At 34.1% G+C, this 16,332-nt stretch overlaps 1 protein-coding gene across 2 annotated transcripts; it reads left to right on the top strand.

Annotated features, from left to right (window-relative positions):
* Positions 1-7,209: 7,209 nt before the first annotated feature.
* Positions 7,210-12,547, top strand: LOC104724462 (uncharacterized). Of its 2 annotated transcripts, none has more exons than XM_087484955.1 (20): positions 7,210-7,567; positions 7,650-7,720; positions 7,924-8,028; positions 8,154-8,210; positions 8,306-8,376; positions 8,562-8,661; positions 8,760-8,833; positions 8,921-9,021; positions 9,107-9,210; positions 9,293-9,346; positions 9,450-9,505; positions 9,632-9,670; positions 9,790-9,934; positions 10,044-10,225; positions 10,296-10,363; positions 10,449-10,521; positions 10,598-10,659; positions 10,752-11,685; positions 11,775-12,065; positions 12,154-12,547. In XM_087484955.1, the coding sequence occupies exons 2-20, from the start codon at positions 7,655-7,657 to the stop codon at positions 12,446-12,448; spliced, it is 2,877 nt and encodes a 958-aa protein (XP_087341081.1). In that variant the 5' UTR covers positions 7,210-7,567; positions 7,650-7,654; the 3' UTR covers positions 12,449-12,547. The 2 variants fall into 2 exon arrangements, with proteins under 2 accessions (XP_087341081.1, XP_087341082.1); XM_087484956.1 differs by having other exon boundaries at positions 7,278-7,567; positions 8,921-9,013.
* The last annotated feature ends 3,785 nt before the right edge of the window (positions 12,548-16,332 follow it).

The following is a 16,332-nucleotide window of genomic DNA, read 5'->3' as shown; positions in this document are numbered from 1 at the left end:
GCAACATGCTATATAAGATTGACATGGAAATCGAAAATTCTCGATGCCTGCAGCTTGAAAGACTAAGTGAATCAGCACTGTGGCATGCTCGCTTAGGACATGTCAACTTTGAAACATTGAAAACAATGGCGTCACGGCAAATGGTCATAGGAATAGCAAGTGCTCCGATAAGAAAGGAAGTGTGTACGTCATGTTTGTTAGGAAAACAAACAAGACAAGTGTTCCCTAAAGCAACTTCGTATCGTTCCTCACAAGCTTTAGAGCTCATTCATGGGAACCTTTGTGGACCTATCTCCCCTCCCACAGCCGCGAACAAGAGATATATATTTGTGTTGATTGATGATCACTCTCGATACATGTGGACAATACTTCTGAAGGAGAAAGGTGAAGCATTTGAGAAGTTCAAGGGATTCAAGGCAGTGGTTGAACAAGAGATTGGAACTAAGATCAAAACATTGAGAACCGATAGAGGTGGAGAGTTTGTTTCTCACGAGTTCCAAACATTTTGCGAGAGAGAAGGAATTGCTAGACACCTAACTGCTCCATACACACCGCAACAGAATGGTGTCGTTGAAAGAAGGAACCGAACATTATTGGAGATGACAAGAAGCCTTCTAAAACACATGAACATGCCAAATTATCTATGGGGAGAAGCTGTGAGACATGCTACATATCTCATTAACAGAGTAGGAACAAGAACTCTAAGCAATCAGACACCTTACGAGTCTTCCAAGAACAAGCGGCCTAATGTAGAACACCTCAGAGTGTTCGGATGTGTGAGTTATGCAAAAGTTGAAACACAACACTTGAGGAAGCTTGATGATAGATCGAAACCACTTGTGAACCTCGGAACAGAACCCGGCTCAAAAGCCTACCGACTTTTAGATCCTTCGTCTCGCAAAGTCGTGGTAAGCAGGGATGTATTCTTTGATGAGAATAAAAGTAGGAAGTGGAATTTGTCAAATTTGGAGCTCGATGAAGAACCAGGAACGTTTACCATTAATTTTGGAGAGTTTGGAAATCATGGTGTTAGAAACAGCGGAGAAGATGAAGTAACAGAGGAAAACAGAGCAAGCGAGGAAAACAGAGCATGTGATGGGGAAGAAGAAGAAAGCTTCGATGATGAACCAGAAAACCAAGCTGAATCGGATGTGATAGAAGAGGTTAACCACAAACCAGGAACGAATCAAATCGAGCCGGTTATAAGACGATCCACGAGAACGAGAACAACACCGAGTTATCTTAACGACTATATACTTCTAGCAGAAATCAAAGCTGAAAACCTGTTGTTGGCAACTAATGAGGAACCTTGGGATTTCAAGGAGGCAAGCGAACTCAAAGAATGGAGAGACGCTTGTGATGAAGAAATCTCATCGATTGTTAAGAACAAAACTTGGAGCTTAGTGGATCGTCCCATTGGTGTGAAGCCAATTGGCTTGAAGTGGATCTTTAAAGTCAAGCGGAACTCTGACGACACCATAAACAAGAATAAGGCGAGACTCGTAGCAAAGGGGTATGTACAGAAACATGGTGTAGACTTCGAAGAAGTGTTTGCTCCAGTAGCTCGCATCGAAACAATAAGACTCATCGTTGCTTTAGCTGCTTCACACGGGTGGGAAGTGCATCACCTTGACGTGAAGACTGCATTCCTTCATGGGGAACTAAAAGAAGAGGTGTTTGTTACACAACCAGAAGGTTTTGTAACAAAGGGTCAAGAAGAAAAGGTGTATAAGTTGCATAAGGCTCTCTATGGTCTAAGACAAGCTCCACGGGCTTGGAACACAAAGTTGAACTCAATTCTCAAGGAACTAGGCTTCATAAGATGCTCCAAGGAGGCTTCGCTATACATGAAACAAGATGAGAAGAGTCTTTTAATTGTTGCGGTGTATGTAGACGATCTACTAGTCACAGGAACAAGCTTAAACTTGATAGTTGAGTTCAAAAGGAATATGGCAGACAAGTTTGAGATGAGCGACTTGGGAAAGCTCACTTATTACTTAGGAATTGAAGTGATTCAAGAAGAAGGCAGGATCGTTTTAAAACAAGAAAGGTATGCAAAACGAATCCTTGAAGAAGCTGGAATGAGTGAGTGCAATCCGGTTCTTACACCAATGATTTCTGGTTTGGAGCTTTCAAAGGCGGAGAATGAGAAACGAATCGACGAACAAAGCTATAGAAGAAACATTGGATGCCTTAGATATCTGATTCATACTCGGCCTGACCTTTCATTTAGTGTGGGAGTGTTAAGTCGATACATGCATGAACCAAGAGAATCACATGGTGCAGCGCTGAAACAAGTCTTGAGGTATCTCCGAGGTACACTCTCTCATGGTCTCTCTTTCAAGCAAGGAAGCCAGCTGGGTTTAGTAGGATATTGTGACAGTAGTCATAGTGTGGACAAAGACGATGGGAAGAGCACAGCCGGACATGTCTTCTATCTTAATGAGTGTCCAATCACTTGGAATTCACACAAGCAACAGGTGGTGGCATTGTCCTCATGCGAAGCCAAATTCATGGCAGCCACCGAGGCCGCTAAACAAGCTATCTGGTTACAAGAGTTGCTTGCTGAGATCATTGGAACTGCAAGTGTCAAAGTGAAGATACGAGTTGACAACAAGTCCGCTATTGCTCTTACCAAAATCCAGTGTTTCACGGTCGTAGCAAACACATCCATCGAAGATTTCATTTCATAAGGGAGTGTGTGGAGAAAGAGCAAATTGAAGTTGAACATGTTCCGGACAATGAGCAAAAGGCTGACATCTTGACCAAAGCACTTGGAAGGATCAAGTTCAAGGAAATGAGAGATCTTATTGGAGTACAAGAAGAGTTGAAAGAAGACTTCAAGCTTAAGGGGGAAAATGATGGTATAAGCTTGAAGTAGCTTGAAGATCAAGCTAAGTATATTTAGGAGGATCTAAATATACATATCAAATATGTTAGTTTTACTTTCTTTAGGAGTTATCTAAAGTAAGTTTTCCAAAAGTGTTTTTGGAAATATAGTTTATATATAAGAAGGTGCTAAGGTGTAGCACAACTTATGAGCTTTGAGAAATTGTAATTGAGAGATTGAGAGAGCTTAAAGGTTTTGAGTAAGTTTCCTTTGAGATTAATAAAGAGAGTTATCCCCTTTATAATAAAACGGAAGTACACAAAATTGTTTTGTAGACTATATAATTTTAATAAATTGGTTACAAATAGGTTATAGATTAATTGATAGATTAACTGATTACAAGTAAGATAGTGGGTGAAATCTTAATTTATTTTTGGAAGATTTTATTAGTAGAGTACGTTGTTTTCAAAAATCTTAAAAGAGAATATTCTAAAGAATCATTTGATATCATCTAACTTACCATATTAATTTTCTTTATTCAATTATTCATCAAATAAAATCTTTTGATAACTAACTTAACATATTAATTTGTTAATTATCATTATACTTCACCTCTCATTTTTATATACGAGTCTATTTTGTGAAACAAATAAATTATCATATTATTTATTATAATTAAAAAATAGTTTTATTTCTGGATATACCATAAGTTGAATTTTCAAAAACAAATATAAAGTGTTCAATCTATAAAATATTCAAGCTTTAGTAATATTATTCTTTAAAAATAATATCTATTGAATTAAAAAATTTACTGAGTAACCGGTCAAAATTTGAATATTTAAATTCAATTTCATATTTTTTTGTTGAAATTTGTAATTTAATATAATATAATAAACTTTAAATAATTTATTTTAGAAAAAATTAAAATATTGAAACTTGATATAAAAGTTAGAAACTATAAACACTCTAAATTGATTTGTTATAGCAATGTCAATAATATGTCACTGTAATATGAAAAAATTTCAAGAAACCAAGTATAGTAAAACAAAAAGTATAACAATATATTAAATTACTCATAATATAATAACTTGCTTTTTAAAAACTAAATTTACAAAAGTATGTCTTATAATGACATCCAAGTCATGAAGTAGAATATACATTGTTGAAATAACTTCACATACATAAACTAATACAACATATTAAAATTTTATTTTAAAATATAAAATATACAAAATTTTGTATAAAATGAAATTTAACATGTGTTATAGCACGGGTGCTTATCTAGAATCATTAACAATATAAAACTTACAAAACAGGTACCTTTTTCAAGCCATCATATTTAGCATATGATTTTATTGCATAATGTTTTATCCAAAAAAGATTTTAAGAACATCACATAAATTATATTTTATATAAAAGTTACAATAGAAATAAATTGAATTTCAACCCGTACTCTAGCACGGGTCTTAATCTAGTTCTTTGTTATAGTTCTTAAGCAATCTTTCTAAAACTTTAATCACTTCACTAAAATATAAGATAACCTTGGTTGCTTTATTGTCCGGATGAAAGCTTCCTCTTTGTGGTCCACAAAGAGGAAGCTAACAAGTTAACAAGTTAAACATGTTCTTCAGCTTGGACTTCTCCTTACCAAAACTTGATCGTCTCGTGTTCTGTCTCCACATATTAATATTAGAATGTTAACAAGGGAAAACTGTTAATATGTATATACAGTATGTTAACTTTTACTAACATTGTCATTGTATTACAAAATGGTTTCAAACATGCATATTAATGTCACGAATTTTAAAAAATAAAAAAATAGTTGAAACCCAAATTTTACATATTTAAAAAAAAAAATTTTTTTACTGATTAACAACTTGAAATAGAGGTCAAACACATGTTGCATCTCATGAGTTCAAGTCGTGGAAGAGAAAAAAAAAAAAAAAAAAAAAAAAAAAAAAAAAAGGTAAAAAACACATGTTAAGTCGAACCGGAGACTGACAGGGAAGCCGTGTAAAACACGAATGGGGGATAGAGTTCGTTTCGTGATGCTCTCTATTTCATTCAAGTCATGTCGGTAATGTTTTTCTTCATATTAACAACTAACTGACTTGGGTGTTTTTTTTTTTTTATATTACTTCGTTACTTTTTTTAATTAATTAAAACAAATTACGATGCAATCGTGCAGAACCTAAGTTCTCTCGATAGGTCCACCCACATATGAAGCATGATGATGCAATTAACGTGTCGGACATTGTTTTTACTCCTTTTTTTGGTACTTGTTGTCCTTAAATTAAACAACACCATTCCAATTTTCACACACACGGTTTTTATTTCTTTCTTTTTATTTCCATGATTCCATCTACCCCATTCATTATGCGTTGTGTTGTTAATCATTACTAGGTTAGAACCCGCGCTACACTACGGGTTGGTTTTTTTATTTTATTTTATTGTTTTGTTTTTTATTTCATAATTTAATATATGTTGTTTGGAATTAAGTTTCATAAGTTTTTCATAATTTCAATACTAATTTAGTTATGTTTGTTTTTAGCTTGAGTTTTTGATTTAATATATTTTCATTTTATTACCTTAAAAATAAGTTTTGTTTTTTTTTTATATATTTCAAAATGCTATTCTTCTCTTACTAAAAGTCTAAAACAATACTGAAGATTTTGGATGTAAAATACAGAGAATCCAAAATGTTCAGTTTTCATACAAACAAAAAAATTAATGTATATTTAAAAAATAAAAGTATATTCAAAGAAGTTTTAATTACATTTTTAATAAAGATTTTATCCGTGTTTGTTGATAATATTTTGGTTTTTAGTTTTTATTTATTTTTTATATTATTTTTTGCTACATTTTTTTATATAAAATCATAAACAAAAATATTATTTGTGTTTTTTTGTCAATCAATCCATCAACTACATAAACCAAATAACCCCAAACAAGAGGACAGTAACAACACAAAATTAGCATTGGAATTATCAAAATTTATGAAACTTGACTCCAAACAATTTATACTAAATTATGAAATTGAATAAAACAAAACAAAAATATATAACAGAACATAAAATTAAAAAACCAATCCACCGCGTAGCGCAGATTTCTTCAACCTAGTATAGACTAACAATCAATTTTCCTGGAGAGTGAAATTATCTACAACTGTTTTTCGATAACTATGTATAAGAAAAAAAACTATGGATTTATGATAAATTTATGATGTTACTTTCTAAATATACAAATTTATTTTGAACTTAATTTTAAATATGCCACAAATAAGGAATTTTTTAAAAAAATATATAAAAATTGAAAATTCTATTCAATTTTATAGTCATTCATTATAGTCACAGACAACGTGTATATAATTCATTATAATTCAGACTAACGCAATACATGTAATTTTTATCTTTTACATGGAACAAGAAGACAAACCTTCATTATAGTCATCCTCAAAGCAAATGATCTAGAGTTCCAACCTTTAAATGATAATTCAGACACTATTTTCACCAGCAGCTCCGTCGTTGTTACCCTTCTTCACCCACACCATAACCCTTGTAGACGACCAATAATGTATTTAGTTTCGGTAATAACCTTGTCCGCTAGTAAAACCTCACAGGTCCATTCTCAAGTCTACTTCTCCCAACAAAATATTGTTTTTTCAAGAGAAGGCACATAAATCCAATTTCCTGAAGCGAGAAGTTTACTGAAATTGCGCATCCTGAAGAAAGAACCATTGCATACAAAATCATGTCCGTTGTAATCAGAAGGAGAGTTAGAATAATACCCCTTTGCGAGAAATCTGGTGACGATATTTTCTTTGTTCAACCCAACGAACAAACCGGTCTTCACTGCTGGAGTTATCATCTTCACCTGCAACAAACTCACATAGAGTAGATTTAAAAATCGATTATAGAAATCTTCAAAACAATGATAACAAAACTTTAGAGAAAAATAGATTATCTCTAGTCTAACTTTGAATAGAATAGTTCTCAATCAACAGAGCTGACAAAATTGAATCTAGAAGAGATTGAGAAAACTATTGAATGTGATTGCAATTTCACCTTCACCGTTCTGTAGTCTAGCCCTTTCGTCTCGTCTTTATTTCTTCGTTTCTCCATGTTTAGTTCCTTTGTCCACCTAGCTAAGAAAAACTTAGCTGTATTATTTGTTATAATTTCATTGGATATTCATTTTAACTGATGTGTCACTCTCTGCTTCAATACAGAAGCTGAGGTGTCAAGTCCTGAAGAGAAACATTCTATTTTTATTGTATTGATCCTAATTTAATAATTACAAATTAAATATACTTTTTTTTTTGTAATCAGCAATTACAAACACATTGCTTAAAAGTAAAGTTTTAAAATCAGGAAAGAAATAGTTGAGACGTTTTGATCAAAATTAATAAATACAGTAAGATTTTTAACCTTAAATAAATGTTTGTGGTGGCGAGTGGCGAGTGGCGACCATATATATCCAATTAAATTAGTCCAAGTTCTTCAGGAGATATTATTTTTATTATTTTCTCATAAGAGTCACCAACTGTAACCATTGACAAAGTCCCGATTTTTCAATCTCACTTTCACAAAGTTTCTTTTTCCTTTTTTTTTTTTCAATCTATCAATCTTCTTCGGCTTGATCGTTCCTTCTCTGCCACAACCAATTCTCACAATTTTTATTCTTGTTTTCTAAATTTTGCTTGATCCACTTGTTCAGTTCAGAGCAATTCGTTTTAAGGTATTCACTTATTTTTCCCAGTTCGTGTCTTCATGAATTTAGAATGTGTTACAATTATTTTGTGTTTCTGTTGTGTTTTCAGGATCAATGTCTGATGTAAAGATCATGGATAGTGGTGAAGATGTCAAATCTTTCAACTCTTCTGATACTAAAGTAAGCTTTCTTATAGAGACTGATTTGGATAGCTTAAACTTCTGGATTCTTGTTATAGTTTCTTATCCATTCAACTTTGTAATTCTTTAAATCTGCATTAAACAATCTGTGTTAAGTTGATATACTCATCAACATTTGTTGCTTCTTTACCAGAATCTTGCAAGTAATGTTGGTCTTGGTTTTTAATATTTTGTCAAAATCAGGTTGATCCGGGAGTACCTGCATCTTTGACATGGCAAAGAAAGATAGACAGTGACGTAACGGCTCCTCGGGAATTCAATCTAACTCCTAAAGAGATTTTTCAACTGGTACCTAACCTACCTATTGGCAAACAAAACGTTTCAAATATATAACTGTCATTAGAATTCTTCAGGCTGTTTGATAAGATTGTCATCAAAACTATATATCTTTTTTTTTTTTTTGTTTCCGGTAGGCTCCTGTTGGCATTCGGTTATGGTTTCTTGTCAGAGAAGAAGCTGCTAAAGGAAGGGTAAACAGATTACACTTTTTTCAGTTTTATCAAAGAGTTTTGGACAAAATGATTTGTGTACATAAGGCATGTTGTAATAAGCTATTTGATTTCAGTTGGCTTTCATAGATCCTTTCTCTAAGCACTCTGTAACGTCTTCCCATGGTGTTCCACTTGGAGGTATTGGGTATGTTTTTTTCCCTTTTTACCACTCTACTTGACCACGTTGGTATGTTGTAACTATCCTTAACAGAAATAGCCATTTGGAGAACTCTGTCTCTCTGATCATATTTTGTAACCTTTCATACAGAACTTACTGTAACATTTTGATAAGCTCTCTTAATAATATTACTTATCTATGATTACTTGCAGTGCTGGAAGCATAGGCAGGAGTTTTAAAGGTGAATTCCAGAGATGGCAACTATTCCCTCCAAGATGTGAAGATGAACCAGTTCTAGCAAATCAGTTCTCAGTAAGTTTGAGACTTTGCAGGATGAAACTTGTAGAAGATAGTTGCTATGATGTTTCTGATGATGAACTTTAAGCCATGTTTCAAACTGTTTGATGCAGGCATTTGTTTCACGTGCTAATGGTAAAAAAAAGTACTCAAGCGTGTTATGTCCTAAGAACCCAAAGCTTGGCAAGTAAGTGCTATAGTACTCTCTGCTGCTTGTTAGCTTGTGGTGGATATTCTTTGTTTTGAGATGATTGACATTTATATACTTGAACAGACAAGAGTCGGAATCAGGGATTGGTTCCTGGGACTGGAATCTGAAAGGAGACAAGTCTACCTATCATGCTTTATACCCGAGGTCTTGGACAATGTATGAGGGTAATATGATTCTGTACATAATTTCACACATATTAACATCTGTCTGTGTTATGAGCCTGAAACGTTAATATCTGATGGCCTATAGGTGAACCTGATCCAGAGCTTAGGATTGTATGTCGTCAAATTTCACCTTTTATACCTCACAACTACAAAGAAAGCAGCTTTCCTGTGTCTGTTTTCACTTTCACAGTATGTCTAGTGTTTCTTTTTGATATCTTTATGCTGTAGAGCTTACCATAGTACTGATGAGTTTGGCTATTGTATTCATCAGCTTCATAATCTCGGAGATACTACTGCGGATGCAACATTGCTCTTCACTTGGGCGGTGAGATCATTGTTGAATGCAGTCATATTGCCTGGCTTTTGTTGTTACCATTTCTTCCACAATCCTCATGATAGTCTCTTTTTTTTTTTTTTTTTTGGTTCAGAATTCTGTTGGAGGAGATTCAGAGTTCTCAGGTGGCCACTACAATTCCAAGATAATGTATAAATAATTACTCTTAATTCTGACTTAATCTTCTTTTGTGGCTTTATTCTTCATTGCAAAATTTTCACCTTTGTGTGTGTGTGTGTGTGTGTGTTTATACTAACTTGATGTTGATCATAATAGGATGAATGATGGAGTCCAAGGTGTGCTTTTACACCATAAGTAAGTTCTTCCATATTCTTTGCGTAAAGCACCAAATTAGAACAAGAAACTAATCTTTTTGGTGGTTAAGTACCAGACTTTGAATGTTTCAACTTTGTTGCTGGATTTTTCTGATACAGAACAGCAAACGGATTACCATCACTGTCATATGCGATTTCAGCTCAGTCCACCGATGATGTTAATGTCTCAGCCTGCCCATTTTTCATAGTATCTGGAAAACAGAATGGAATCACAGCAAAAGATATGTGGCAAGTTATTAAAGAGGTTTGACATATCCTTCCTTATGTTACGAGGAACCGAACATTATCTTCTTGCCTATAATTGTATTATTCGTTAACGTTATATTTGATATATACTCCTGTGTTTGTTGCAGAATGGTTCTTTTGATAAATTTGATGCTTCTGAGGTGTCGATGCAGTCAGAGCACGGGTCATCGATTGGGGCAGCAGTAGCAGCCTCTGCAACAGTCCCACCGGGAGAGTCACGCATTGTCACATTCTCTCTGGCTTGGGACTGCCCTGAAGTGCAGTTTCCTAGTGGTAAAATTTATTCTAGGTAAGATTTGCTACAAAAAATTTTGAATGGTGATGGTTAAAGTCAGCCTTCTAAAACAGACTCTTTTCAGGCGTTACACAAAGTTTTATGGAAATCATGGTGATGCTGCAGCACAAATTGCACATGATGCTATTCTTGGTAAAGACCTAATCATCGTAAAATAGATTTTCCTTTTGATTCACTTCAGAATGAAGCTTAGACTGACAAGTCTTATATGGAACAGAACATAATCAATGGGAGTCCTGGATAGAAGCTTGGCAAAGACCAATACTTGAAGACAAAAGGCTGCCTGAATGGTAAGGCTTGTTTTTCAGCTTCTATAAGACATCAGTGCTCATAAAGTAATCTCGAACCTGTGTTTGGTGTTTGTAGGTACCCTATCACTCTGTTCAATGAGCTTTATTACCTTAATTCAGGAGGAACTGTTTGGACAGGTACGTTTGGACGATTTTCATATGATAAAAGTTTACTTCCAGCATGACATTATAACCCGGTGTTCTCATGGTTAGTCCATATTGTTCTGCAGATGGATCATCCCCAGTACATAGCTTAGCAGGAGTCAGAGAAAAGAAGTTCTCACTTGATAAATCCCAACTCGGTCTGAAGAACGATACTACTGATGTACCGCGGCAGAATGATACAGCCATCTCTGTCCTTGAAAAAATGTCATCTACCCTTGAGGAACTTCATGCATCAACAGCATCAAACTCAGCATTTGGCACTAAACTACTCGAAGAAGGAGAAGAGAACATTGGGCACTTCCTTTACCTAGAAGGGGTTGAATATCGTATGTGGAATACTTACGATGTTCATTTCTATTCATCTTTTGCACTGGTGATGCTGTTTCCAAAACTGGAACTTAGTATCCAGAGAGACTTTGCTGCTGCGGTGATGCTACACGATCCCACTAAAGTTAAAACTCTTACTGAGGGACAATGGGTTCAGAGGAAGGTTCTTGGTGCAGTTCCTCATGACTTAGGCATCAATGACCCTTGGTTTGAAGTCAATGGCTATAACCTTCACAATACAGATCGGTGGAAAGATTTGAACCCCAAATTCGTCCTCCAGGTGTACCGAGATGTAGTTGCTACAGGCGACAAGAAGTTTGCATCAGCTGTCTGGCCCTCAGTTTATGTTGCAATGGCATATATGGCTCAGTTTGACAAAGATGGCGATGGAATGATTGAGAACGAAGGGTTTCCAGATCAGACTTACGATACATGGTCCGCGTCTGGTGTAAGTGCATACTGTGGTGGACTTTGGGTGGCTGCACTGCAAGCTGCATCCGCATTGGCACGCGTAGTTGGTGACAAGAACTCTCAGGACTATTTCTGGTCAAAGTTTCAGAAAGCAAAAGTTGTATATGAGAAACAGTTGTGGAATGGTTCATATTTTGACTATGACAATAGTGGAAGTCCGTATAGCTCATCTATCCAAGCTGATCAACTAGCTGGTCAATGGTGTGTTCCCTCCCCTTACTTTAAGAAGTAACTGTTATGCATTTTAGTTAGAAGTAAGAGTTGATGTTGTATGACATATACAATTGCAGGTACGCGAGAGCATCAGGCCTTTTGCCTATTGTAGATGAAGACAAGGCAAGAACAGCTTTGGAGAAAGTTTACAATTTCAATGTGATGAAGATTAAAGATGGGAAACGTGGGGCTGTAAATGGTATGCATCCCAGTGGGAAAGTTGATACAGCGTCTATGCAATCACGAGAGATATGGTCCGGTGTTACATATGCTCTTTCTGCAACAATGATCCAAGAAGGTCTAGTTGATATGGCGTTTCAGACTGCAAGTGGCGTCTATGAAGCTGCTTGGTCTGAAGGCGGACTCGGGTAAGCTTGCTCTCTGTCTCTCTATTATTATCACTCTGAGTCATGTGACTCATATCCATTATTAGTTACTGATACTGTGTATAAACAGTTACTCATTTCAGACGCCTGAAGCTTGGAACACGAATGATGAGTATAGATCACTGACTTATATGCGTCCCCTTGCAATATGGGCTATGCAATGGGCACTAACAAAAACAAGTAAAGAACAGCAACAACTTGGTCTTGAACCAGAACAAGAACAAGAACCAGAGCCTAACTCTTTAATGAAACATGATATCGGTTTCTCCCGGGTTTCTAGGCTTCTGAATCTACCTAATGAAGCATCTCCCAAAAGCACACTCCAGACTTTGTTCGACTATACCTGCCGGAGAATTATGTCTTAGATTCATTTTGCACTCATTGTTTCAGTACATTACGGCCTTGATTATAACAATTTGCTTGTTCTATTGTGAAAAGTTCAACCTAAACTGCTTTTAGCACAACAACAGCCTCAACAAGGTAGTCTTAGCATTTAAAGGATATATATATATATATATATATATATATACATGTGTTTCTCGGTTACATGTGCTGATGTGCATAGCGACTTTTACTAGCTACAAAAGGTTTAGATGACAATAATTACGTATACGTAAAGTATTCTAAATTTTTAAGAAATATCCGTATCAAAACTAATTGAAAGTGCACATAGATTAATTAAAAAGCAACAAATATAATATTATGAAATTTTATATTTTCGCTTCAATATTTAGCATCAGTTTTCAAGTTCAATAATAACATTATTTTTTAAAATTAAACTTTCAAAACTAAACCCTAAACTTTAAACACCAAATTTTCTGAAGCCTGATTTGGTAGGTTGCGTTCCGCAACGTTGACAATTTGGCGCAAATGCATATACTCCTCGACGGTCAATTCCCACTGTCTCAGAATATATAAGTTTTATTCAAATGAGGTTCCACAATTTTATGTCATACTTGTCTGAAGCCTGATTTGATGCATTTTTTTTCTTGTATTGAGAATGTTAGTGTGCTTAAAATCATAATATACTAAATGCACAAATTTAAAGAAATATCAATGAACAAAAATTGGGTTTATAATTAACCATAGGTCCACAACATCACCGTCCACAAACACATCATCCATCATCCTTGATCTAACCTAACCACCCACCATGTAACCATGTACTATCCACCGTTCACAAACCTACCTTCCACCGTCCACATCATCCCTTGTCTACAAACCCACCACTATCCACGATCTATCACCATCGGTTTTTATTAATAATCATTTTTTATCAAATGAAAAGCTTTGTTTTTTTTTTTTAATTCATCTTAGTGAGTAGAATAAATTGAATAAAAGACTTTTAATAATTTTTCTAACTTTTATCAACCAAAATATCTTATTTTTCAAAATAAATGTGATTGAATAATTTGTTTCTTCTTATTATTTAACTGAGAGTTATGATACTTAATATGCATAATGTACCCATGCATTCCTCAAATTTTACGCACCCATTTGGACAATTTTGTCTACTTACAAATGGGTTCAATATAATAACGATATTTAAGTACTTCTAATTAAGTGAATTATTAGAAGTCTAATTTTCTCTAGTTACAAAGTATTCCAACTGCAATATGTAGAAACTGTTCCAATATATTTTTAAAAATCATATCCAAATTAATTTTAAATATTTAGTCGAAAAATACACATTGAAAAGTAAAGTAATAACCTTTTATAGTTTTGAAAACTTTATTTGTTTATGAATTGTATCTTATTTTATGGCATTTGACCAATTTTCATGGAATATACCATCATTAGTCATTCGTAATTTATTTAGGATAATGATATCATCTAAACACGGTTTCCACCGTCTTCAATTAACATATATTTGATATAGGGACTACATCTTATAAACTTCATTATAGTGTAATCTGCTCAACTCTTTAAAAAATCATCACTCTTAATATCTTATATGATCGGGATATAGGGTGTCTGCAGACTGCAGGTGGTGTACACGTTTCTCCTATGCATAGAAAAATAATTGGTTGATTAACAATTGGATTTTTCTGTACGATGTATATATTAAGTTATTAACTAAACTTGCTTATTGACATTTTTAATATGTGTTCTATCTATCAATTGTTAAACTATATATATCCTCAACCCAATTATTCCTTTGTTTAAGACTTCACACTATTTATAAAGTAGAAGACTATATTTTTTAATTGATATAGTCCTAATAATTAGTATACTTCATTTGAAAAACTAATAGTTTTAAAAAATACATAGCCCTAATAACAAGTATAGACGTATAGTTTTAATTTAGATATGGATGTTTTAGCCGCCTCTGATTTTAAAATGTATTTATCAAGTGATTTTTTTTTCGTTGCTTCCAAAAAATGTCAGACTGTATGTCAGTCAAAATCATTCACACATGGCTTGGCTTGGCTCTCGACCATTTTAATTAAGCACCCGTTGTTGGAAATTAGCTCTTCTTTAAGGTCCGAATGGCACTCCGATTTGAATGAGGAAACGATGTACCTCGCGAAGTTGATCTCTAATTAGTGTCTATTTTTGGAAGGTGAAGCATCGGTTACTATACCCAATACCCATGTTAATATGTTATACTCTTTGATGATCAAAAAGCTAAAAGCCCTTTAGAAAAAAAAAAATATTTGGAGGATAAACATCAAAGAGTGAAGTCCAAGTTAATAATGCAACAACCATAAAATTTGGAATCATGCATGGATCTTTTAATCTGCAACCATGTTTGCCGACGTAGTTCTTGGAACATTATGGATATTTTCCCACGTTTGATGTTTTTGGGGTCTTGTTATTGACTTATTGTGCCTCGTCCAAACCAATATCGTTTTTTTCGTCGAAATAGTGAATATATTGACGAATTAGAAAAAGTCATCATACAAATTAAATGTTCTGATAGCCAAAATGGCGGTGAAAAACATTAATCAGAGTAAAAAAACACAGACGCTATACAACCATACTTCGCGAAGACATCTGTATTACAATTTCTTCTAACAAAAAGAAAATCAACATCTTTGCTCCTAAAAAATTCCAAAACATTTTAGTTCCATAAAAGCTTTTTTTTTTTTTTTTTGTTGACAAAAGTTCCATAAAAGCTTTGCTCCTAAAAAATACAGGTTTTATTGCACATATATCCGAAAACACCATATATAATACAACATGTTATCGATTTGACATAATTCAATTTTTTTTTTCTTTTGTAGAATTGATCTTAGTTTGGATTTCGAAGCTTCATAAAAAATCCAGCGATCCGTGGTACCAAAACTCAGTAAATTTTGATGTGTCCTACTCAACTATAAGAAATGGGGGACACTTAGACGCAAACTGCCTATTAAATACTGTAATTGAAACAACCACGCAAAAAAAAAAAAAAAAAAAAAAAAAAAGAAATCAAAGTTGATTAAACATTTGTGGAAGAAGTTCACACCAACCCCACAGTATTTAAGAAAAAAACTTTGGAACAGTAATGGAAACAGTTCACTTTGGCTCCATGCCTCCATGTCTGAAAAATTCGACATATATGAAAGGTCTCATCACATTTTCAAGTGAGTCTCTCTAATAGACAGTTAAAAAGGGCAAGGAACATGGTAGATGAGAGTCCTAGTGTACATGTTGCCTTCACATGAAACATGTATTACATATTTACATTACAACAATATATTAGTTCGGTAGCAAATTGGTGAAGCATGTCAAGGCTAGAATCCAAGATTAATTAAAGGAATGTAATATACTTATTAGTCTAGAAGAACAATAAGAAATAAATAAATAAAAATTGCGAAAAAGGATCACACATGACACACATGCAGATTTCATTGGAAGCAAGGATAAGGGGGACGGGGGATCAATCAATTTACACATAGTGACCTCACAATCATTTTACTGTTCGTGGTCGATCAGGCCACCGTCTAAACTCTAAAGAACTATATAATGTACTGAAGCATTGATGAATGTTATTTTTTTTGTTTTCTCTTGAAACGAATCTCACAAACAGACAGAGACAGTGGTTTGTAATTGGACAACGTCGACATCGGTCCCAGGTAGCTTGCTTGTTGGAAATCCCGATTTTTATTGGGAAGCAAAAGATAGATATAAATTCACATCATATCATATCCAAAAAATCATTTAAAATCTTAACAATACAAATATATATATATATATATATATATATATATATATATTTTTAACCTAAAGAATATACGCAAATTAGGATTTCAAACTAAAATTT

This window comes from Camelina sativa, chromosome 2, assembly GCF_030686135.1.
Source record: "Camelina sativa cultivar CO46 ecotype springtype chromosome 2, ASM3068613v1".
Classification (NCBI taxonomy): Eukaryota; Viridiplantae; Streptophyta; class Magnoliopsida; order Brassicales; family Brassicaceae; genus Camelina; species Camelina sativa.
Note: the sequence above shows the minus strand (reverse complement) of the source record. Positions and strands in the feature narration are given on the sequence as shown.

Excerpts from the sequence above, each read along its gene's own strand:
- LOC104724462 (XM_087484955.1), top strand. The coding sequence starts at position 7,655 with ATGTCTGATGTAAAGATCATGGATAGTGGTGAAGATGTCAAATCTTTC. Across the intron at positions 8,834-8,920 it reads AAGAACCCAAAGCTTGGCAA|ACAAGAGTCGGAATCAGGGA; the intron begins GTAAGTGCTATA and ends ATACTTGAACAG. Across the intron at positions 9,347-9,449 it reads CATTGCTCTTCACTTGGGCG|AATTCTGTTGGAGGAGATTC; the intron begins GTGAGATCATTG and ends TTTTTGGTTCAG.